This window comes from Sarcophilus harrisii, chromosome 2, assembly GCF_902635505.1.
Source record: "Sarcophilus harrisii chromosome 2, mSarHar1.11, whole genome shotgun sequence".
Taxonomy (NCBI): Eukaryota; Metazoa; Chordata; class Mammalia; order Dasyuromorphia; family Dasyuridae; genus Sarcophilus; species Sarcophilus harrisii.
Genome location: NC_045427.1, coordinates 648,557,478 through 648,584,502, shown reverse-complemented (window position 1 = coordinate 648,584,502; position 27,025 = coordinate 648,557,478). Strand labels below are relative to the sequence as shown.

The 27,025-nt window shown below is 33.5% G+C and overlaps 1 protein-coding gene across 2 annotated transcripts in view; it reads right to left on the bottom strand.

The window, feature by feature from the left end:
- Positions 1-27,025, bottom strand: part of PCDH15 (protocadherin related 15) — a 2,067,151-nt gene that overhangs the window by 158,925 nt on the left and 1,881,201 nt on the right. For both annotated transcript variants that reach the window (XM_031956966.1, XM_031956965.1), the window contains 2 exons: positions 14,264-14,404; positions 12,126-12,238 (listed from right to left, as the gene is read on the bottom strand). In XM_031956966.1, coding sequence (XP_031812826.1) covers positions 12,126-12,238; positions 14,264-14,404 — 254 coding nt within the window. The remainder of the gene's footprint in view (positions 1-12,125; positions 12,239-14,263; positions 14,405-27,025) is intronic.

Sequence of the window (27,025 nt, the reverse complement as noted above, 5' to 3'; positions counted from 1 at the left end):
CTTGTTGTTGCTGTGTACAATGTTCTCTTGGTTCTACTCATTTCACTTAGCATCAGTTCATGTCTTCCAGGCCTTTCCAAAATCATCTTCCTGATCATTTCTTATAGAATAACAATATTCCTTCACATCCATATATTATAACTTATTCAGTCATTTCCCAACTGATGGGCATCCACTCAGTTTCCACTTGCCACTACACAAAGGGCTGTGAGTGTAACAGGAAAAAACAGGATTAAAAATATCTCCTGTGCTTATGTTTCTCTGCTGAATTCCTTTACAATTCAGTCAGGAAGGAAAGAAAAATTAAATTTGAAATTGAAAAATCTAACAAAAGTGAATGTTGAAAACTATCTTTACATGTAAATGGAAAAATAATAAAATACCATTAAGCAAAAAAAAATAGAAAATAATTATTTACAGAATTTGACATAATATCATGAATCTTTTGGAAAAACAGAAGACCTTAAATTTCAAAGGAAATAACTTGGAAAAAAATAAAAGAATCAATAAGGTTACTATTTATACAACTCATACTAAATTATAAAACAATAGTAACCATTTGCTACAGGTTAAAAATATAGTGATAGATTAACAGATTAGACATGGGAAAATCAAAAATAAGGGACCATAATAATCTAACGTTTGGTAAATCAGAGACCATAAATTGCTTAGGAAAGATCAGGACTTATGATCTTAATCCTAAAGATAATACTATAAAATATTAGAAGAGAAGGTCGGATCATATGACTTTGAAAGTTATAGATAGGGAAAGTATTCTGAACAAACAAGGTATAGAAGTAGCATTGGACTGGTATAGAAGTAATTGGAAAAAGAAAATAATAACTAATTGAATGAAATCCAAGTTTCTACATGGCCAAAAAGATCAAGTAGAAAAGAAAAAAAATATAGTATTGCCAAATATATAATAGGTCAAAATAGATAAAGAAATAATTATCAAAAGAAAACAAATGTGGGCATCCAGGTGGCACCATGGCTAGAGTACTGCTCTGAAGTCAGGAAGACCTGAATGCTAGCTATGTGATCCTAAGTCATTTAACCCTGACTTCTTCAAAAAAGAAAAGAAAAGAAAATCAATATAAATTATTAATAACCACATGAAACAACTAGCTAAACCATTAAGTTATAAGAAAAATGCAAATAAAAAAATGCAATGATATTTTACCACATATACTATAAATCCCAAATGTGAAAAAGGATAGGAATAGTAAATCTTGGAGGGACTATGGGAAGAAAGGAATACCAATACATTATTGGTGGAACTATGAATGTTTTCAGTCATTTGGGGAGACAAATGGCAATAAGTGGACAATGACTATCCTTTTATTGGGATTCCATTATAAGGCTTGTTCCCATATGAAGGGAACATCGATATGAAGAAAGTCCACATTGTTATCAAAATACAATAGCACTTTCAGTGGTAGCAAAGAACTATAAAATAAAATGAAAGTTCATTATTTAGGGATCATTAAACACATGTGATGGAATATTTTTATACTGTAAGAGATATCAACTATGTTAAATACAGAGAGATGTGAATAGATCTATGTGATCTGAAAAAAAACCAGTAATATGAAAATGGACAGAAACAACTATAGCAATATAAAAGGAAAGATCATCAACAAATTAAGAAACCAGACTGAATGATATGTAACTATCAGACTCAAATGTGGCCCCAACAAATAGAGATGAGCAAACATTCCCTACCCAATCCCTTTACAGAAGTGAGAATTCTATGGGTGTGATACTTGGCATATATTTTCAAACTTTTTTTGGATGTATTTGCTTTTCTGATTTTTTTTCTTTAAGAAATGACATTTCTTACATAGGCTGGCTTTCTAGGAAAGTGCAATGGGAGAAATCTTAAAGATTAAAAAATAAATTTGTATTACTATTTTTATACGTAAAGATTATCCCTATCTTCAAGGAATTTACATTCTATTAAGGAAAGATAGCAAATGCAGAAAAGTAGTGGTCAGGGAGGGATATTTTGATTTGTAAAATTAGTGATTAAAGATATAGACAAATAGACATTTTTTTTTCCTTTTTCTTGGAGAAAAAATAGAATTTGAATCTGGTTCAAGAACTGGAAACAAGGACAAGATAAATGTAACAGCAGATTACATAAGCCATCAGAGCTATAAGAAAACCAGGAGTAGCAGATATCATGACTGGAAAAAAGGTTAAACATAATGGATATCTGATGCAACCATTTATCCAAAATGCAGGGTACTGGAGATAGAGGGAATTTGTGACAGTAATAATTATTCAGGTCACAGTCATTCATCCAGAAAGGAAAAGTTGTTGATGGGAATAAGCAACTGAAATCAGGCAGATGTGGGTGAGGGTAGTGAAAGACAAAACCTCTCAAAAGGCATTTTAAAGAGGGATCGAATATCAGGTTAAAGAATTAGGCCCATATTCTTTAGCATGTATTGGTGTCCAAAAAATAATATTTATTATCTATAAATGCATTTACTTTTTAGGATTACTTTAAGTTTGGAATCTTAAAACCATAATCTCTTCCGCTGATATTCTTGTCTACTCTGTTAAAATTATGAAAAAAAATATTTCCTATAATTATGAAATTCATCCACATTCATTTGGCAAGATTGAAGGAAGGCAAAAGTAAAAAAAAATGGCATGTACTAGTGGTCATTGTCACAGAGTAAGAAGATCTAAGAACTCTAAGACAGGAGACAAAGATGGTATGGTCGTTGTATTCTGCTCAAGGGAATTGTTCTTGTTTAATGGAATCCTAGATGACATTTGCGGAATTGGTGAATGACTTTAGAAACTTTTCATCACATCTTTCCCCTTCTCCCTCAGAGGACCAGGACTATTTAAAAAGACAGTTTTCAACAGGAAAATGAGTTAAGCTGCAACACAATTAAGTATGTGCAAAGAGAAAAAGGGAAATATTGGGCTTTCTTTTATGCTGCTATCTGCATGTAGATCAAATAGACTCCTAATTATCTTTATCACAAACACTTCATGGGAATCCAAATCATTTGATTTCTTTAGTAAACATTAAAGTCCAGAATGGATCATTTGTCATCTGCTGGATGTGTGTGGTTTTGTGTTTGTAGGACTAAAGAGAAAGAAAGTGACCAGACTATTGTCATAACCCAACCAGCCAGACAATTGTCACTAGCTCAAGATATAAGTGGTTTCCATTTTCAGAAGGGATAATGGCCTCCATTTTTCTGCCTGAGTAAAGGCAATGTAATGGGAATGACACAAAGTATAAGTGGGCAAGCCTCAGATCATTGTGATGACCTGAACAAAGCTAATTTACAGCTCATAAATCTCATTTGCACTGATGAATTCTTCTTTTGTGATGAAGCCTATTAAACATCTCAGAAAAAAAAAGCCCAGAGAAATTAATTAATTGTCTGCAAACTAGAGTATTATATGAAGTACCAAAAGTTAGAAAGTTGAGGCAAAAAATCTTGATTTCTGGGTTAAAAAATAAAATTTCCAGAGTTTTTCTTTTTTTTAATGAGTGGCAAAGTATTTTAAATATATTATTTAATTTGATTCTCACACCAGACCAGGAAATTGCTATTACTGTTATCATTTTATCAAGAAGGAAACAAGTTGAAAAGAGACTTGGCCCAAGTCACACAGCTGGTTAGTGTCTGAGGCAAGATTTGAACTCAGTCCTTCCTGCCTGGGCTTCCACTTCACAAAAGTCAGAAGTGAAGTAGTTCAGATCACATGTGAAATGAATTTCCCTTATACCAAATTCAATAAGTGATCAGATTCTGCTTGAAGTCCTTTTATGAAATCTGTAACATGATACCATTACACAAAGAACTAAGTTCCATCCCAGCTCAACATCTATGGTCCTATGATCTCTGTCTTTAAGGAGCTTGTTCTTTTGGGTATACAATTTTCTAACTTCATGTTATTAGCAGAGACACACAATGTTACTCCCATGATCATTTATACCATAATGATGATGATCTTCAGGTCTTTTCTAAGTTGTCTTGTAGTATGTTGCCATGGAAATTATAATAATAGGGCAAAATAACAAAATGATTGCTCTAATTTCATCTTCATTGGTGAAAAGTTCTCCCTTTTCATTTTTGAGGCTAACAATTTGATTCTCTTCTTTCCTTATATTTAAATTTTAGATTCCACTGAGGAGTTGAACTTTCTGAACAGGATGTCAATCTTTGGATCATTCTAGCACCAGATAATCTTTGTTCTTGTTATCACCCTAATGAATAGATCTACATTTTTTATAACTAAAAGACTGGTATTTCTAAATAAAGAAGGTGAAAGGTGGCCATTATTTATTCAGCATCAACTTTTTTTTTTATTTTTAAATAGGGACATTATGCAATGTGACCTAAAATGCAAAAGAAAAATAATGAATCCCCGTGGGATAGTAAGGTCATACTCAGTACTTTTCTAACATCTGTTAAGCACCTACTACAGTCTAACCACTATACTAAGTGCTGAGAATACAAAGAAAGGCTTGAGACAATCCCTGTCCACAAGGGGTTTATTCTCTAAGCAAGGAGACTACTTAGAATAAGAAGCTGTAAATAGGGTAGATCATATAAACAAATCGGCAAATTTGTGCTGTGAAGTTTTTAGTAGGGGTTGTTTTTGCTATACTAATTGATCTATGATCTCAGTAAATTGGGGAGGCATTGTGATGTAGTGGGTAGCACATTGAGTTTTCAGTGAGGATTATAATAATTTAAGAAGCAAAATACCTTTTTTTTAAGGTAATTCACTGAGGAACGTAGGAAAGAATTATTTTACATTCTTGTAAGAATGGGTACTCCAATGTCATAGAATAGAAACACACCTACAGAAGCCAAGTCAAGCCTTTTTATGTGGTTTAGTCAGTCCTACTTCTTCCTTCTGAAACTTGACCCATCAGGATCCTTTCCAGGTTGCCATTCTCCCTTATAGGATATGCAATAGACTCCACTTTAAGCAAAATAAATGCCCATTCATTTCTCACAGTGATCATTCTAATGTTTGACTTGTACTAGCTGGGTAGTCTATCTTCCCTTAGTCCTTAATCTCTGTGGTCATCAGACCATTCTCCCTGACATAGCTTAAACTACAGACAAAATATGTTCAGTGTTTTAAGAGGGATTTACCACCATGATGAAATTAAAGATAAATCATCAATATAAGCCAGACTAATATTTCTAGCATCCATTCTTTGGCTTTTTTTCTTCTTTCCTTTATTTTTTTCTATCACATTAGAACCCTGTCCAAATTGCCCCTCCATTTGCAAAGTGATATTACTGACCTATTATGAGGGGGTCTCAGGCCTTGAGTTATAATAATAAGCAAATGATTAATAAACCAAATGGATGAATGATGCCTATTGCCTACCTAGTCTATGCAGTCAGACAGTCTAGCAAGTCCATTCATCAGAATATATATATATATATATCTCTTGTGCAGAGACTACAAATGGATAATGACTTGACCCCAGAAAAGAACAGGAAGAAGGACAGGTCAAACCATCTTTGGAAATTTAAAAATTATTTAATGATCCTAAAATTCTACCTGAAATGGTGAACTTAAAAAATGCTAATATTTCTACATGAATTGTTGTATGTCTATGAATCTTAGAATGAATGCTCTGATTTCTAAAAAAAATATGAGAAATATCACCTGCAGGGTTGTAATATCTGGGCTAGCTTTCTGGAGGTCCTCTGGAAGGGCCTTGGTTTCAGCAGGATAGACACTACCAGAATGGATGAGAATAGAGTCCAAAGTCTTTATTGTCTCTTATACAGTCTGTGTCTGTCATAGTCACACCCAGTCTATTCTCCTCCAGTAGTCTGATTCACAGTCTGAGTGCCAGTCTGCCAATCTCAACCAGTCTCCCCCTGAACCTGATTTTGTCCCTAGTTTAAAAACTCTATTACAATTATATCATTATAATATACTGAGTATGTGTGAATTGGAGAACCATGCTAAGTACTAAGTATATAGGTGAACTAGAGAACAATCATCTCATCAGTTGCACTGAATTAACACCTTGTTTCAAGTATACTTGGCCAGAGTTCCAGCCCTCTACAGAGGGCAACAGAGAGGTGTGAGGTAGGTGGGATCAGATTGCAACCCATTAGAAAACCGAGTCTGGATTAATGTTTGATGAAGCAGAAATATAATAAAAGATATGTAAAAATGTATGGGCAGAAAAGAAGAAAACTGGTCATATGGAGAAGAGGCAGACTTTAGTCATGATCCATGGACTTCACTGGCATATCATCTTCTAAGAGATGAGAAAATAAAGATGGCTTCAAGCATAATCAATGGATTCCCTTGTACCACACCCAAGGGAGAACTTGGAAAGGATCAGCACAGACTGGCAGGTTTGGCTGGGTCATGAATTGCATCATTGTGGGGAACTAATCAACAAATTCACAAATCCATTTGAACATTAGCAAGATGGTATCTAGATGGCACTCATTCTCTCCTGTCTATCCTCTTAATTATAACAATAGTAAAACTCAATTTCTAGAAAGTTTTAAGCTTTATAAATAAGTTTCCTTACAGGAAACTATGGAAGATAGATGCCCCAAGTGTGATTATACCCTTTTTACAGTTTAAAGAATTAAGTATTAATGAAATCACATGGTCCCTGCCAAATCAGATATGAGATATCGATCCAGATTTCTAATGGCAAAGTCACTCCTTTTTTTCACTAAAATGCACTAGAAAATGACCTGTATCTATTTTTGGAGTGCTCTTAGAAGTAAATCAGGGAGAAAACATTTGTTAAACACTTATTTGGGAAAACCAGTGCTTCAGCATCCACTGAAAAGCCATTGTCACATATAGTGGGAACCTAATATTGGAAACCTGATATTGGGAATACTCCTGGTATGAAAAATTACAGTCCTCCTAAATCAGACTGAGCAAAATGAGTAAAATGTAGTTCCACATATTAAAATCTAGAAAGGCAGATATTCTTTAAGAACAGGATGAAATTTTAATTCAATTTCATTTGACAAATACTTTTTAAGATCCTATTGGAATTAAAGCACAATTAGTAACTTGTTCAAATAAGCAAGTAAGCAAGCAAGCCGCAAGTATTTTTTAAAACATCTACAAGTTGTTGGGTAATAAGCTAAGTTGGGGAATTAAGGAGGTAATCAAATAAGTTTCTGCCCTGGAGAAGCTAACCTTGTATGTGAGAAACAAAATAGATGTGGGGAAAAAATTGCCAAACATGTATAAAGCAAATATATATCAATTGGGGTCAGTTTTATAAATCACAAATCCAACTGCATAATATTCAACTGTATCTTTATCTACTCATCTATAAATATAGATACCAATATATCATCAGAAGTACAGCTACATATGGTTCTCTTCCCCTTCTATCTTTCTCTGTCTTTGTCTCTTTCTCTCAGTCTCTGTCTTTGTCTGTCTGTCTGTCTGTCTGTCTCTCTCTTTCTGGTTCTCTTTCTCATTATCTACAATCATGTGGTATAATATTGGAATTTTCTCTCCTGGTTCTACAACTTTCTCTCCAGACTTGTCCACTATGTATCAGTTGCAGCAGCTCTCTGCACCAGAGATCCTGTCTCCCAGAAGCCTGGGAGTCCTAGAATGCTAATCTTCAAGAATTAAATAGGAAAACCTGTCTTCCCATTGCTAAATTCCTCCTCAGATTTTGAGGAAAGTCCAAGACCAGCCAAACTTCATTTTTTCTTGGGACTTTGGGTACTGCACCACCATACTTCCCTCCCCTTCATTTTTCAGCTCCCTTTTATGTGTTGTCTTGTCTATTAGAAAATAAGTTCCTCAAGGACATGAATTGTCTTAATTTCTTTTTGTATCCCTAGTGATTAGCATGGTGATAAATGCATAGTCTCATTAACAAATACTAATTAACTCACTGACTTCAGGAGGACCAAGGTTCAAATCCATCCTTTTTCATTTACTACTACTAAGTTTTCATATAGTGTTTTTAGGTTTACAAAGTACTCTACATAAGTTATCTTCTAATAAATCATTTAATCCCTGCAATCTTACTGTACCTTTCTAGGTGATATGATTAAATCATAAATGGATTATGTTATGTTGGTGTAGAGAATTTCCAAAGGGAGTATACATATCTGCATGTACATATATATGTAAGCATACACACAAATTAATACAAAGTTGTTTTGTAATGGATGGAGTAGTTTCTATTACATAGGATAGGGAGATGGTCTTTTAAATTAAATAGGAAAGCTTGAGATGATGAAGGAATAGAAGTATGCTGTTAACTATCAAATTCCAACTATTATATCTTTATCTTAGCCTGTTGATAGTATTTAAAACATTCAAATATCAACCCCTACTTGGCCCTAAGTGTTCCACATTTATATGGCAGAAAATATAAGATTCCAGGTGTTTTTTATTGTTTCTGATTTTTTTTTTCACAAAAGGTAGTGCTGGAGGTGATCCAAAAGGTTGATGAAATCTACTTGAAGTGGGACTTTGGAACTTTCTTTTTCATTGCCTTCTAAAGTATTAGGAAAGAAAATGATCAAGAAATAGAACTTTCTCACATCTGTAAAACAAGGCGTATGGACTTCTTGCTTTCTGTGGAACCTTCTGGACTTAACTTTATGCTTCTGTGATCTTATTCCATGGCTCCCTTCTATTATTCTTACTTAGAGAGATTTGACCAAGCCTTTTTAAAATTAAACTTTTAAGTATGCAAACATTTTTCTTTTTAGATTAGTAAGATAAAAGGGAAAGGATTAAAGCAAAATTCAAAAAATAAAGCAAAAATTCCTCTTATCTTCAATGAGTTTGAGGTGGGAGGATCAGTATTTGGAACATCAGCATTAAATAATTTCTTTATTGTTTCTACCATATAGTATGAGGTCTCTTGGCTTTGACTTGTTCATAAATATAACACAATGTATATGTGCCCACAACATCTTAATTGAATTAGTTGGCAATTTGACTGTACGTTATCAATCAACAAGCATTTGCTAAGCTCTATAGAGCCAAGCTATGTGGACACAAAGGAAAATGTGAAACAATACTTGTCCTTAAGGAACTTTTAGCCTAATAGGGGAGATAATATTCATGAACAAAGAATATGAATCATAGCCATGGTGCTATATTTTCTGTATCATTCTGCTTCTATTTGGATGATGAGAAAAATATCATTTCAATGATCTTAGACTTAATCAAAGATGCTCTGTAGAATCCAATGACCCAGTTATCACCTGCAAATAAGGAATAAATGGGGAGTTTTGCCACTGACAGAGGGGCTCTTGTCTTGTACTTTTCAGTGGCAGAAACACTTTATAACACTTGTCAAAACCTTTGGGGAACATCCTCCTCCCTTTCTCACACCTCATTTAATATTGATTCTCAATGAAAAATCAGTTAATTGAATCAAATCATCTCTATGTTCTTATGTGTTATGGAATTATCTTATGATATTAACCTTGGTATAAAGCCTGCTTAGATGGAACAGAATATTTAAAACTTCATTTTCCTCTGCAGAGTCAAGTGCCTTTTTTGCCATCAATACATGATTACTACAGTAGGATTTTACATTCTATCCACTTTTCAGTCAATTGTGGGATAAAGATAGTGTCTGATAAAGAAAATTGCCAGAAAACTCCTGCTTATTCCCTTACTAGGATCTTCTCAAGGACTCACTGGATATCTTCTTAGGCTATCCTCATAATTAGCTAGACATGAGAAAGCAGGATTAGTAGGAGTCTCTGATTTTTTGGCCACCTTTTCTGTGGAAGCAATCTTCTCTAGCATATTCTGCATACGGTTGGAATCTCTCCCATGTTGGGGGATCTTAAAAATGATTACTAAATGCCTTTAATATTCTGTCACCTCCAAAGATAATTTACTTTAAGATTATTATTTGATGCATAACTTAGAATGATTTATTGCATTTGGAAATGATGAGAAACTTCTGTAAAGGTACGATTATTATTTCTACCTCTCTTCGTGTCATTCAACTTATAACAATAGTTAGTATATCAAGAGCATTTTAGGGTTGGCAAAGTACTTTACATACATTATCTCATTGTTTTTTTCTCTCATAACAACCCTGGGATGTTAGTGCTATTTTATAGATCAGGAAATTTAAGCATAGAGAGATTAAGTGAACTCCCTGGGGTAACATAACTAATAAGTGTCTGAGTAGGATTCATGATCTTATCTTCCTTATTACAATTCTAAAAGTATACACATTGATACTTCTCTGTCTCTCGTTTACACTGAAATGAAATATAACAATGAAAGACCTACATAATTATAATTCTTATGTATATATGTACACACTATGGACGTGTCTATATGTATATATCTATTTTTCTGTATAGCTTTCTATAGCTTTCTATTTATTCATCTATCTATCCACACATATATTGCAATATCTAGTTCATTTACATTTCATTGAATGAGGTAATTCAGAGAAAAAAAATGTATTAAAGTTGTCAATTTGATGGCACATTCTTCTGTGATTTGGGGATCTTATGTGATATTCTGCCAACAACGCAAATCATAAACCCCTCCTGCCCCTTTCCTCGTGTGTGATTCTGGCCCATATATTATTCTAAATTTGACATAGCAGGATCACTTAATGTATTGGGTGTTTTCTGGGACTATAAATATCACAAGAATATTAGTAGTTTCTCATTTGCCTCATTCTTCTCATATGACCTAATTTTGGCTAGAATGTTTGACACTGAATTAGGAAGATCTGAGTTCTAATCCTGGCTCAGATATTTACTAGTGTTTGTTAAAGGCTATATTTACTAGGATAAGGCACTTAATTTCCCATAGCCTCAGTTACCTCATCTGAAAAAAAAAAAAAGGAGTAATATCAGCACCTATTTCATAGTGTTGCTATTAGGATCAACTTAGCTTGTATAAACTGCACTGCAAACCTAAAGATACTATAGAATTGCTAGCTATTGTTATTGTTCTATTATTGTTGTAAATGTATTTTCTGATGGTATCCTTTATTCTGGTTCTTTGAAATTAAGTTATTAAAGCTTAAGACTGCATCAACATTTTTTGGAATATCCAAATTTCAATCTGCTCCTACCACTCATCCTCCTTTCCATGGTTTACTGAGTGATACTAGTTTTAAACTTTTTGAAGAATGTAGTTTTTCTTGAGTCTGCCATATGATTATGTAAATATGGGCAACTATATCTGGGAAAAAATTAGGGATATTGATAGAGTTTTGTTTTCCAAATGTAAATCATCGTGTTTTTTTAATTAAAATTCAGAACCCAATTTATTAATTTGTTCTATGGCCTGGACACACATATACATACACACAAGCACACATAGATAGAGTGGTGGATAAGCTCTAAGTGCATATCATAAACTAAAAAGTAGACATTATTTTTTCACTCAGTTTTTTCAACCTGGATGCTTAAATTTCATACCCTATTGTCCCTAGGATCAGATTCAAAATCCTCTATTTGTTTTTTAAAGTCATTTTTAACTCTGAGATCTTTCCAGTCTTGTTATTCCTTATTCAAATACACACATGCATGTATATCTATTTGTCTGTTCCTCTCCCTCCCTCTCTCCCTCCCCCCCCCCTCTCCTCTGTCTCTGTCTCTCTTTCCCTCCCTCCTTCTCTCTCTTTCCCTCCCTCCATTTTTCACTCTCATCTACTGACATTAGACTCTTGCTGTTCCTGGATCATAATACTCCATTTTCTAACTTTGGGCATTTTTACTAAATGTCTCCCTTGCCTAAAACTCTTCTCCTCCCATATCTGTCTCTTAGCTTTCCTGGTCTTATTAAAGTTTCAATAAATGTCCCATCTTCTTCAAGATGTCTTTCCCAATCTTCCATTTTAGTGTCTTCCCTCTGAGACTATTCTCAATTTATCACATATGTCTGGTTTTTGTATGTTGTTTGTATGTTGGTTCCCTATTGGATAGATTTCTTGAGAATAGGAATTGTCTTCCCCTTTCTCCTCTTAATATCCTCAGAGCTTAGAGTAGTGCTGGGTACATAATAAACACTTAATGAATGTTTGTTGACTGATCCCCATATTGGCAGCCATAAAATAATGGTTTAAGCTTCTACCCTGCCCCCTATGGTGATTAAGTCAATACCTATATTCTTCTTGTGTGAAGCGTGGGATTTCTCCAGGATGTAAGACGAGGATTTTCACTGTGGCACTTCCAGACATCACAGGTTCCCCATCATCAAAAGCAACAACCTCCAGCTAGAAGGGAAAATGAATTTAAATAAATAGAATCAAAGTAAAAGAGGGTATTGTCATAAATGTGTGCCCTGTGTTTGGGTTGGGACATAAAATGCTTTTTTTTTTATTCAAAATTATTTAAATTAAATGACCTTCACCTCCCACCCCGTATCTGTACCAGGAAATTACTGAATGTTTTAGAATAAAGAATATATCCCTTCACTTTGGGGAATAATATTAGGAAACCTTTACAGATTCAGTGTAAAATCTGCCATTGTAAGTAAGTAAATGAACAGCAAATAAAATGTCCAGAGAACTATAAAATAGTTAGCATGATAAAAATAAAAGGAAACCCTGGAATTTATTTTTGTCGTGATTCTTTTCCTAATGAACATTTTTCTTTTTGATAAAACAAAACAAAACAACAACAAAACTCTGAAAAATATTTAACTAAAACTTCTCTAACATCTGAAATTAGTTTAATACTTCAAAGGATTTGTGATGTTATCATAGTGAACATTCTCTCCAAAAATCTTGCTCCTTACTCATACATGCCTATAAGTATTGTACAACTCTCAACTAGGTTCTTTCCTAATTTCTCAATAGGAATATACTCAGTGGGCCTTATGTGGGGAAAAGTGATCTTGCTTAAGTTCTTTTGAAGTCAATGGATAAGACAATGGGAGCGTGCAGTTGTTTATATTTCTCATGCTCACCTCCTTATCAATCCATGTAATTTTCTTAGCTCATTCCTAGAATAGCCAAAACTTTAGCCAGCAATTTTGGTGCCACAGACAAAAGTACAACATCTATCCTTACATTTACCTTTTAATTTGTAATGTGATTATGTGTGTATATGTATATGTCAAGACTGTATGTATATGAGTGTGCACATACATATGTACACATGTAGTCTAGATTGATGTTTTCATCAATATTGTATGTTCCCAGTGTCCCTAATACAAATCAAACTCAAATCACTGAAAATATGCCTTAGAAAATTGTTTGCAACCCTGAAAAGTATAGGCTCCTGCTCAAAATCATATAACTTTGCTAGGATGAATCAGAGTTAGAGTGGAAGGAACTCAGTTATTCCTGACTTCAAGGCCAAGCCTCTATCTACTAGGCCATGAAGCTTCTTATGGGAATTGAGATACCCTTTGGTAGAGGGATAAAGTTATGATAAATGCTTACATATCGGTATTATTAATAGTGTCTTCAATTCAGTAGTTTCCTATTTTGATTAATTATACTTTCTAATTATCTGCCAAGCTCCTAGGTAGCAATCAGGACTGCTGAAGAGTAGATGTGGCCATTTTGTTTTCACCTTTTCAAGGTCAATACCATGAAGCAAATCCCCTGATGCTCTTCTCTATTCATGACTCCAAGAATAGATAGAGCTTGGGGGAATCACCATGTGACAAATGAAAGATTTTCTTTATCTGGAAGACCACTCTAGAATTTCAGCCTCTGATTTAGCAAGAACTAATTTAAACACATCCTAAACTTCATCTAAAACCACAATACATTTGAGGATAACTATATATTTTAAGCAGAGGAATATCTATTGACACATAAATGAAAATAAGGATCATAAAACATAAAACTAGATAGGAGCTAACTAAAAATAGCTCCAAATTAAAAAGCAATTATTGAACTTACTTGGGAAAATATTATTTTAAGTAATGGAAAACAAGTAGCTTACTTATGGTTGAAGAGTCATAATTATATTTGTAATATACTATCTTATCTTAGTAGACAGGTACAAACTGGGTATATTTCATGTAGCACATTCAAAAATGTTTTCAAAGAAAACCAGATCAGATTGTAAGATCCTGGAGGGCAAATAATATAATTTGCCTCTTTTTATATCTTTAGCACTCAATAAAATGTCCTGCACAGAGTAGGTGCTTAATACATTTTTACTGATTGATTGATTGAAATTGGAAAAAAAGAAGATATTATTTCCAAAGTCTAAAATAAGAGAGAGAATTTAGCATACAAAACAAAGAATAGTGACAAATTCACAAGCAGAGTTGAATCTACCTTAAATATTGTACTGGGTTCTTCATTGAGATTCACTCGAGTGATAACACGTCCTGAATATTCTTCTATGTCAAATATGCTTGCTGGGTAAGGATATTGTTTGTCTTCCACTCGGTACCGCACATGGCTTGCTGGTAACCCCTGGAATATAATTGCATGCTATTAAATGATCATTTACAAAATAAAAACAGAAAATATTGAAAATCTCAGACAGTTCCAAAGTTTAGGTTCTTTTACAAATGAATAACAGGTTTCTTTGATGTACTTCTCCTATTTTAAAATGCAGTAAATCCTATGTTAGAACAAATTGGGAAGAAGGTCAGTCTCAATTGGAATCTAAATTACAGAGCATTTGAAAAGAAACAATATTCATGGCATATTCATTTATATCATATTTCTCTGTCCATATCTCTACTGATATCAATAGTGACATAGATGATATAGACTTAGAGATACAGACAGATATGAAAAGCATGCTCTGGATAGCTACAATTATAGATATATAGACATTTGTCTTTTTGCCTTTTTTTTCTTTTACAATAACAATCTTCAGAAAGCTTCCAGTGTTTCATACTATAAAATAACAGCAACTTCATTTACACAGATTTCTAAGGTCTGTGTTACATTATCTTATTTGATTAAAAAAAAATCCTGGGGTATAATGTTCTCTATTATACAGATAAGGAAGGTGAGACCAAGGGAGGTAAATTACCTTGTCCAACAATATACAGCTCGTGATATTTAAGGAGACCTGCCTTAGATTCAGGTCTAAACTTTTCCTGATCCCATATTAAGCATATTATGTACTATGACAGACTGCCTCTCAGAATAAAAGGTATAAATTAGAGGATTTAGTTTCTCATAACCTTTTGATTCAATGACTGTTCACTTTGCCAAGACTTGACTCTATAATTCTTGAATCAGTGCCAAGGCTCACAACTTTTGCCTCTCCATATCCAAAAATGCACTATTTGGGGTTTTATCTCTTTATCTTTCATTTGGGTTGCTAAGGAACCAATAAACTAATCAGGATTCATAGGATTCATAAGAATTTAAAATTAGAGATTCAAGCCATGTGAAGATTGTCCAGTTCATTTGAGGCAGAGAGAAATACATTGCCCAAAGTCCAGCGGGGGTAGGTAAACGGAAGTATCAGAGTTTGTTTTCAGATCTTTAACCTTTTCCTCTCTTGGATAGTGGTTATATTTAAATATCTTGACATAACAATGTTGGTTAAATCCTGATGCTGGAAAGATTCAGTGATATTTTGTTGCAGGAATGCCATTCCTAAGCTCCCTAAAACCATGTAAGTGATGGAATATTGCTTCTCAATAATCAATTAATCATTATTTATGAAGATATTTCAACCATCATTGAAAAATCTGTATAAATACAAATATCATCCAAGAGAGAGAAAAGGTTAAAATTTTAAAAGAGATATTTAAAAGGTACCTCTATTTATTTATTTATTTGGTTATTGTTGTTCAGTCATTTCAGTCTGATTCGTGTTGAGCCTATTTTCTTGGCAAAAATTCTGTAATGGTTTGTTACCATTACAGCTCATTTTGCAAATGAGGAAACCAAGCACAAAAGTATTGAACGATTTGCTCAGGGTCACACAGCTATTAAGTATTTGAGGAGGATTTGAATTCAGGATGAGGTTTTTTCAACTTCAAGGTTTATATTCTATCTGATCTGCCTGCTAGCTGTCCAAAAAAAATAGAAATTTTGCTAAAGTAGCAAAATAAAACAATATTAACTTTTAAGGAGGTTGCATTCTCTTGTCCTTTTTTTATTATTATTATTTCACAGTGACCCCAAGGACAGAATACAGGGAAGAAAAACAGAACTGATTTATTTTTTTTTATACGTGGAGAGCAAACATTCTCCCAGCATACAGGAAGGTACTATATTGTTCAAAGATTTTCCCTTTTGCATTTAGGGAAATATTGATTTTTTCAGATCCTGTTTCCATGGTAGTCTGTGTGGGTGTGTGTATGCGCGTGCGTAAACAAACATTTTTTTATATTGTTCCTTAACCTATTTTTGAAGTGTCAGATATGACCCAAAATACCTCAAAGCAATTTTTGGCTATAAGAAACAACCAAGTATCCAGAACAGTGGATGACAATTCCCCCTTTCCGGACCATGATTGTGATGCTTCAACCCCATCTAGAATGTTGTGTCCAGTAATGGCCATCATATTGCAGGAAGAGAGCTGCTAAATTTGACTTATATGGAGGAGGATGACCAGGGAGGCTGGGAAATCAGAACATAAGGGCTAATTTTTGAAGGAACTAATGATTTCTGTCTTGAGAAGATTTAGAGGAGACACATGGAAGAATGTTCATGGCTTTTATGGGGAAACAGCAGAATGTAAAAAGCAAGCCTGAAGTCAAGAAGACAAAGAAAATAAGGAATGAAATATCAGAAAATTTAGGCTGGAAATCTAATCGCGGAAAAGATTCTACATTCTGCCACAATTTTAATGGTCTCATTGTATCTCAGGATTTCTACCATGTGCTATATTCTATTTCTCTCTATTTTTTGACTTTACACTAACCCCAGTCATATTTTAATTAAAGGTCATGTGTTATTTGTCTCTCCATTTGCCAGCCACCTCCTGGACAGACTAGGCAGCAGGCTTACTAAGTGCAACTCTGCTCCCTTTCCCTTACCCACTCTGGAAAAATGATTAAATTAGTTCTATCATTGTTCTTTGAAAAAGTTTGTCAGCCTATTACTCTCTGGCCCTTTCACCTTCCCTGACACTTTTAATAATAATAACAAGGGTGCCGATGATGGCTATTACATTAATGTCAGCTAGCATTTTCATAACATTTTAAATTTTACAAAATAATTTTCAAGTATTATTGCAAGTAATTCATAAACTAACACTGGGAGGTAGGTGTCCATATTATCCCCACTTTATAAATGAGGGAAGTGAGGTAGTAAGTGTCCGAAGCAGAATTTTTTACGCTAGGCTTAGAGTTCTATTGACTGTACTAGACAATCTTGCCTTATTTGTATACTTTCTCCTATTAGAATATAAGCTCTTTAAAGACAAGGCTTATATTTGATTTTGTATTTATATTCTCATAATTTAGCACAGTGATTAACAATAAAAATGAGTCATGAAATATTTTCATTTATTCTAGATTTTCAGGAGTAAACTTTTTTTGGGAAAAATAATTCAGACTTGCTTAAGCACAATGAAGGAAATAGAAAGAGATAAGGTTGATATTCCCCCACTCTTTCTTTTCTCCCTACAGGACCTTCATTGAACTTGTCATGAGAAGAACAATTATTTTCAGAAGCCTGAATATTAAAACTCAATCAAACATACCTCCAGAGATTTTCAAAGGAGACATGCCAATGCAGTGATTTGTTTAAGGAAGCCCTTTAAAAGTTTGGTCTTGGTTTTATAAGTAAATAATGAATTGGGATGATCTCTGAAGGGAACACTTTTGAGAGATAGATTATTATCAGTAGATGCCCCAATTCCAGTAGGGGTATTGGTTGAAAAATCAGCACTTGAATGTGGCTTTGAAAAAAAAAGGGGAAGGCAGAAAGGAAAGAAAGAGAAAAAAAAATGCTTTGCTTTTGTTAGAAGGTCAACATCATGGAGACATCAAAATTCTCCAAAAATGAAAAATGGATGGCTGTCATCTCATTTGTTATTTTCAATTATTTCTTATATCCTGGACCCCTATGCAAAATTCATTAAAACATTTGGTGAAATCTTTTTTTTTTTTGAGTGAAAGAAAATAGACATTTATTCATATTGTTTAAATAATTCAATTTCCCTCCATAAATGAATTCATTGATTCACAGCTCTATCAACCAACCAGTAGGAAACCTACTTTCCCATAACCTTTCCAACAGTGATTATCCTCATTTTTTGCATCTTTGCTAACATTAGGGTTTTTTTTAATAAAGCTTTTTATTTTAAAAACATATGGGCGGATAATTTGATAACATTGACATTGACCCTTGCCTAGCCTTGTGTTTTAGATTTTCTCTTCCTTCCTCCCACCCTCTCCCTAGATGGCAAGCAATTCAATATAGGTTAAACATGTTAAAGTATATTTTGAATCCAATATAGATAAACATATTTACACAATACTCTTGCTGCACAAGAGAAATCAGATCAAAAAAAGAAAGTAAATGAGTAAGAAAACAAAATGCAAGAAAATAACAAAAAAAAAAGTGAGAATGTTATGTTGTGATCCCCATTCAATTCCTACAGTCTTCTCTTTAGGTGTAGATGGCTCTCTTCATCACAAGATCATTGGAACTGGAATCAATCATCTCATTGTTGGAAAGAGTCACATTCATCAGAATTGATCTTTGTATAAAATTGATGTTGTCAGTACAATGACCTCCTGGCACTCATTTCACTTAGTTTCAGTTCATGTAAGTCTCTCCAGGTCTCTCTAACATCATCCTCCTGATCATTTCTTAGAACAATAATATTCAAAAACATTCATATACAATAACTTATTCAGCCATTCTCCAACTGATTGGCATCCACTCACTTATAAATATATTTTATTATATGTTTGTAATATGTAATGTATAATATATTATATTATATTTTTATTTATTATAACAACACATTTTATTATATAAAAATACTGATGATTTATGTGGATTTATTTTGTATCCTGCAACTTTGCTAAAGTTGTGAACTGTTTCTAGTAGTTTTTTAGTTAATTCTATGGGATTTTCTAAGTATACTATCATATCTACAAAGAGTGATAATTGGGTCTTGGTGGAATCTTTTCGAAAGAAAAAAATTACTTATATTTAAAACTTTTAGGAAATGGAAATTGGTGGCTGGACTATGCCATGAAATATATAAAATTTGTTCAAACTTCAATTTATAAATTTGCATTCTGTCTTCTAAATTAAACTTAAAAATTTAGTTATAGAAAACAAGATACAGAGATTTAGAGTTGAAAGAAATTTAGTGTTTCAATCCAAATATCCCCTAATTTGTTCTTTATTTTAGACAAGATTTTTTTAAAGAATTTATCCTGTGCTTAGCATAATGTCCTAATTAATGTTTTTTTTTCCTTAAAGCTTTTGATGGTTTTTCATTTTACATTATAGTCATTTTCATATGTACCATCTTCTTCACTCTAATGATAAAAAGGGGAGGAGAATAAGCCAAAGAAACTGATCCAATGACCCTATCTTATTCCACTGGCAAAGGATACCACATTCCATATGTATAATTTCTTACCTCTCATAGCAGAAAAGAAGAGCGGCTAAGATTAGCTATTGTATTCATTCCCCCATCCCATTTTAATAAATGATTATTAAATGAAATTTGCCTTTAAATTGAATTTTGTAGTTCAAAGACATGGGACCCAGAGTATAAGTGAATTAATTCAGGTCACAAAGGAAATAAGGAACCAAGTCTAGATTTGAATCCAGCTGCTTTGTTTCCCACTTGAGTGTTATTTCAACTATGTTCTCTTCTTTGGCTTTCTTTATGCCTGATTTAGATTGGTATTTTTGTCAGTTATACACAGAAATATAATTTTTTTAAATTAATAAGTGTTCACAAAAACTTACACATGCCAGTGTCAATGTCAAAAATAGAATTCATATTCTCTTAAGACAACCAGTATGACAGACATAAGGCTCTCTTTAAAAGAGGAAGATTCTCTTAAACTTCATGACTTTTGACCACAGCTGGAGGCTCTTTGAAACACTTAGAGATTTATATATACACCCAAAGTATTCAGCAAATATTGTTTTTCCACAGAGCATATTGTTTGGAAATTAGGACTTTAATCTTTCAGTGTAAAGCAAGAGGTGCAACTTTTCTCATGCTCTGTAACATGAGAATTAAAGTCATACATCATAGCAGTGAGGAAGAGCACAAGCAAATACAATAATCATTAGTTGGGGCTCAAAATCCCCTATGGTGAATCCTCTGATATTCTATTTCATTGCCTTCAGACAAGACCTTTTGGGACTCTTTGGGCTAGATTTTTTAAAAAGACCATTCAAGAATTAAATTTCATAACTGGCCTCAAAAACCTATTCCAACATTTGCTATTCTTTGCAGTCTGGAAGGTCAATGAATCGTAGTTCTAGACCCGAACATGACTTTAGAGGCCATCAAGTCCAGTTCCCATTTTACAGATGATGAAAACAAGGCATAGAGAGATGAAATGATTTGTCAAGGGTCACATAATAATAACTCTTTTTGCCTTTTTTTTGGTATTCCCAGTATATAGAATGAGACCTCCATAACCCTCGTGATCTCAATTATTATTATTATTTTTAATGACCTAAATTGTTGAAAAAAAAGAAGCAACTAAAGCAGGATTTGAACTTGAGATTTCTTGACTTAGTCCAATATTCTATGTCATATGTCATACCACTATTCAATTCCTTCCTTGTGACTGATCCAAAATTTCAAACTGGAGTTTACCATTTGAGAATCATGAGACATAGAGCATTTTGATGTGTTTTTGTGCTTTGAATATTATCATTTATATTCCAGGGGGAATGAACAAGTAGATCATTTTTACCTAGAAATTTTGTCTTCATCAGGATAAAGGAAACAAAAAATAAACTGTCATTGGTCCCTGGAGATCTGTATTTGAGTTCCTAATCCTGCCTCAGTATTTACTACCCCGTGAACACAAGCATCAATCAATAAATATTTGTTGTTCAGTTATTTTGGTTATGTGTGATACCATAAGCCACTTTGGAATTTTCTTGTAAAATATACTGGAGCATTTGCCATGTTCTTTTTCAGCTTATTTTACAGATGAAGGAACAGAGGCTAATGAAGTTCAGTGACTTGCCTTGTCAGTAAATATTTGGGGCTAGATTTGAACTCATGAAGTTGAATCTTCCTGACCCTAGTTCAACACTGTCCACCGTACCACCTACCTGTGGACAATATTTAAGTACCTATTATGTGTCAGGCACTGTGCTAGACATCATTTCCACTTTATCAACACCAGTTTCTTTCTCTGTTATCTGAGAGCACTGAAATATTATATTTCTAAGGTCCTTTCAAGATTTAAATCTAATGATCCCACAGGTGTTTATAATTCTTTTCTTTTGGTCTTCATTTTCTTTCTTTTAATATATTTTTTCTTTTCCCCATTGCCTCTGACTTTATGAGATACAGTTTGGAACAAACTTTTACAATAAAGATTATTAGGCATTTTTTTTAAATGTGTGCCAAGTTGTCCATGTATAATTTGGATTGTGAGCTGACACTGGCTAGATTTTTCAGTCATACTGGCAGATCTGTCAATCACTAGCCTTTGTTGAGCTGAAACACAGTTGGCCATTGGAGTTAATCTAAGCCTTCAATATGAGATCATATAAACAATTTCCACCAATGGTTTATGAGATGAAAAGGGCCTTTTTCTTTCTATTATTTGTTAGGTGGATGCATGGATATAGCCCCTTATCAATTAAAGTTCTACTCTGGTACTTCATCATGGCACAAAAGTGCCAATTGTCCATCACAACCTAGAAGACTTTCTAATAGGATTCTGATACCTGCAAGGTAGCAGACCTACATTTGCATTTCATGTCCCTCCACAAGACTTTCTAGTCATAAAACCACCATTCTAGTGCAAACCCTTTCTCCTTTTCATTAGGAACATCACAGCAGTCTTTTTTAATATGACTCATTTTCTGGTCCTTCCCTCTCCAATCCATTCTCTATGCAGCTGTCAAAATAATCTTCCTACAGCAGAAGGATGGCCATGCCCCTCCCCTGCTTGGGAAGAGCAAAGCAATGATTCTCTTCAATGATTCCTTAAGAATATTAAGATAAAATTTCAGTTCTTTAGTTGGTAGTTAAAATTTTCACCATCTAGCTCTAGTTTGATTTTGAAGATTGATTTTGTATTACACACCTTTTAATGTATTCAATTTTCTAGTTCTTATCTATGTCTCTTAAATTCTTTAATTTCAAAGTTCAAGTCATGTGTCAATTACTATTGAGAAACTATTATGGGATACCTGTCCCCACTAGGTTCTACCCTGGGTCCTCTACTTACCTTTTTTTTATAATATTTCAGTGATCCTATCAGCTCCCAATTATTCACTCAAACAATAAATACTTATTGAGCACCTACTATGTAACAGGCACTGTGTTAAGTGAAATTGTCATCACTATATTAATGTCTCAAATCTACCTATCCTGCTGTAACCAATCTACTGTCATCCAAACTCACACATCCATCTGCCTTTCATACATCCCAAAGCAGATGTCCAATGGAAAGCTTAAACTCCTCATGTCTAAACCTGAACTCATTCTCTTTTCCCTTAAATCTTCCCTCATCCTTCCATATTACTATAAAGGGCAATGCCAGTCTCTCATTTCCTCAGCCTTCCAAGATAGAAATCACTCTGGATTCCTCATTATTTCTCAACGTTTGGATTTAATCTATTGTCAAGGCTTATCAATTCTATCTTTGCAATACCTTGATCTCTTTGATAATGTCATCATCCAGGTGTAGATCCTCATCACTTAATGTTGCTGGTGGGTCTTCCTACCTCAAATCTCTCCCCATTCCAATCCATCCTCCATTCAGCAATCAGAGAGATTTTCATAAAATCAAGATTCAGCCGCATCAATCCCACCCCCTACTATTTAAATTCTATGGCTCCCTATTGCTCTGGGATCAAATACAAAATCATCCACTTGAGATTCAAAGCCCATTTTGACCTTGTCCCCTTCTACTTTTCCAGTCTACTTACACTTTACATCACCTACATTTATTGTATGATCTTATGACACTTTTTTTTGGTTTTCCACAAACAAGATAGTATCTTTCAGCTCTGGAAATCATCTGCAATGATCCTCCATGCCTGGAATACTCACCTTTCTCATATCTATCTATTGGCTTCACTGGCGTCTTTGAAATCTTAATTAATGTCCAGCAAAGTGTTTTCCAACCATTTGATTCTAGTGCCTTCTCTTGTTTATTTATTATCTTATCTATAGATTGTATATATTTATTTACTTTTTGTCTTTTCTATTAAATTGTGAGCTCCTTGTGGGTGAATTTTTTGTCTCTAGTGCTTAATACACTGTCTGACACAAAGGTTCACTGAAAAATGCAAAGAAATTATATCTTTTGTAAGAATACACTAACATTTCTAAAAGAACAAGTTTACATGTATTTGTTTTTATGATTGCCACAAAGAGACTGAAATGCCCTCTTCGATGTAAGCTTCTAAAAATGAAATTGATCTTCTAGTCTTAAATTAGCAGAACAAATGAACAGAGAAATAATCCTTCTTTTAATGGGAAAGAGATAAAACTTCAAGAAGTATCTGCATTCACATTGGTTTCTGTTAACTGGGGAGATGAGCTTCCTTCTCCTTGCAGATTCAGGTCTTTTGAAGGACCAATAGAACTAAAGTATCTCCAAATTTTATGGGAACAGAGGACATATGAAGACCTTGCAAAGATCAGAATTGATATTCCTGGAATTAAAACCCCATTTATTCCCTTTGTAAAAGCAGACTATTTCAGCTCAAGAATTGTCCCTGAAATAATAAAATTTAAAGAATTGACAAGAAGTTGGTACCAATAGTTTTTCCTTGAGTCAGAATCCATTTATTAGAATATTTCTTGAAATGTTCCCAAAATTTCTGCCACCATCAGACCTTCTCACATTGTGGGAAGTTTCTTCTTCTACTGCTTCTAATGATATTGCCCATTTAATACAAAACTATCTTGAGTATTTTCAGTATACAGAACAGAGAATGAGTTTTTGGAGTCAAAAAACAATGGGTCCAAATGTCACCTAATACTCCAGCTGTTTGACTCCGGGAATCACAAAGAACCTCTCTAGACTAAGTTTCCCCAAGTAGACCTCTCAGGTCCCCTCCAGTTCTAAATATATGAATTTCATACACCTACAGAATCTGGAAATAGAGACTATGATTTTACTGGGATAGAGGAAACCATCCCTACCATTGTGGGTTGGCCCCCTCTCTGAAGCTTATTGTCTTTGAGAGTTATGTGGAACACTGAGAATAAATTGACTTGCTGAAGGCCACAGCTAATGAGAGACTGAGCTTAGATTTTAACCCAGGCTCTTTTAAGTTAAAGACCATATTTTAGTTAAAGACTAGTTAATAATAAGTTAAAGACTAATAATGAAAATGTTCATAGGAATTTCAATAGTATAGTGTAATTTTACATCCTTTTATACTTTTTTATGTTTAACTTTTTATTTTTCTTGAGTCTTGTATTTGAAAATCAAATTTTATATTCAGTTCTGGTATTTTCTTCTGTATTGTTTGAAATTCCCCTATTTCATTAAATACCCACTTTTCCCTGAAAGATTATATTGTTTTGTGAGGTAAGTGATTTTTGGTTGCAGTCCTAATCCCTTTGCTTTAAGGATATAATGCCTCTTGAGAGCAGCATATAATTCTCACCCAAACCTTGTCTCATATGTAACTGAACATAATTAAAGCCATTCACAGAGAGACCTTTTCCTAATCTCAAAGGTCTTTGGTCACTCCTTCTTCTCCCACATGTTTTCCATGAAGAGATAGTCCTAACCCTTATTAAGGCTAACCCTCTACCTGATCAAGAGATTCAAGAATGGAATCTTCCTCCAGTCTCCTCCAGACTGCCACTTCTCTCATCCTCATGCTATCCTTTATTTTCAATTTCTCCATTTGGATGTCTCCTCTATAGCTAATAAACATTTCCATGTCACTCCATCCTCAACAAAATCACTTTATTCTATCACTTTATTCTACCATCCTTGTTAATTATTGTCTGATTTTCTTTTCTTTTCTTTTTTTTTTTTTTGGAAAAAATACATTTATTTTAGCATTTTCTTTACAAATTGAACTCTAATTTCTCTCTTGTCCTCCCACAATTCTTCCACCCACTGAAAAGGGGAGCAAAGTAATATCAATTAGATATGTGAAATTATGCAAAACATTTCCGTATTAGTCATATCACAATAGCAACAATAAGAAAAAGCAAGAAAAATAAAGTGAGAAAATTATGCTTCAATTTGCATTTAGAGTTCTTCAGTTCTGTCTCTGGAGATCTATAGCATTTTTTTTAAAATCCTGAGTGCTTATGCTTCAGTTCATATTGAGAGTTCTTCACTTCTTTTTCTGGAGGTAGATAGCATTTTTTTTAAATCATGAGTCCTTTTGAATTGACATTGGATCATTGTATTGATCAAAGTAGCCAGGTCTTTCACACTTGATTGTCATACAACATTGCTGTACATTTCTCTTCACTTAATCTTCTTCCATTTATTATTATCTCTATCTTTTAAATCCTGACCTTGCTCTAAAGTCTGCTTTGCTTCTGACCACTACTTCCCTTAATTTGCCCTCCCTTTTATTGCCTTCTCCTTCCTCCGTGTCCCTTCCCTTCCATTTCATTATTTGGTAAGATAAATTTCCATACCCAATAGAGTGTGCCCATATGTTCTTTACTCTTTGAACCAATTCTGATGAGAATGAGGTTCAACTATTGCCCCTACCTTCTTCTATTTCTTTGTTTTAAAAAAAATCTCTTTCCTGTTCTCTTTTATTGAGTTAATTTTTCCTTTTTTATCTTCCCCTTCTTCCTTCTTCCAGTGCATCCTTCTTTTTTTACTCATTTTTGGGGGAAATTATTTCAACATAATTCATTCATATTCAAGCCTTTTCTCTAGGTAGACTCCTAAAAACTCTAATAATGAAAATGTTCATAGGAATTTCAACAGTATAGTGTAATTTTACATCCTTTTATACTTTTTTATGTTTAACTTTTTATTTTTCTTGAGTCTTGTATTTGAAAATCAAATTTTATATTCAGTTCTGGTATTTTCTTCAGTATTGTTTGAAATTCCCCTATTTCATTAAATATCCACTTTTCCCTGAAAGATTCATATTGTTTTGTGAGGTAAGTGATTTTTGGTTGCAGTCCTAATCCCTTTGCCTTCAATAATGTAATATTCCCTGCCCTCTTTTTCTTTAAGGTAGACATTGATAATCTTGTGTGATCCTGACTATGGTTTCGTGATATTTGAATTATTTCTTTCAGCCTGCTTGCAATATTTGCTCTTTGACCTGGAAGCTCTTTAATTATGTTATTGTATGCTTAGGAATTTTCAATTTGGCAACTCAGGGAATAAGCAGTGGATTTTTTCAATTTTGATTTTACCTTCTGATTCTAGAAAATCAAGGAAGTTTTATAATTTCTTGAAATATAATGTCTTAGCTGCTTTTTAAATCATGGCTTTTACATAGCCCAATATTTCAAAAATTATTTCTCTTGGATTTCCTTTTCAAGTCAGTTGTTTTTCCAATTTGATATTTCACATTTTCTTCTTTTTTATCCTTTTCACTTTGTTTCTTCTTCAACTGGATGTGAATAATATTGAATTTTGTGAGTCTATTGTATTTGTGTTTCCGAGACCATTATTTTGCTGAGAAAAGCTGAGTCATTCACATTTGGTCATCACAAATCTTGGTGATACTGTGTTCAGTTTTTCCTAGTTCTGTTCATTTCATTTTACATCAGTTCGTACAAATCTTTCCATTTTTTTCTTCAATATGTCTGCTTATTATTTTTTATTTCACAATAGTATTTATTCCATTAAATCCATATACTACAATTATTTATCCATTCCTCAATTGAGGGTCATTTTTTCAATTTCCAATATTTTTTTCCAGACAAAATAGCTATAAATATTCTTGCATGTGTAGGCCTTTTCCTCCTTTTTAAAATCTTTTTGG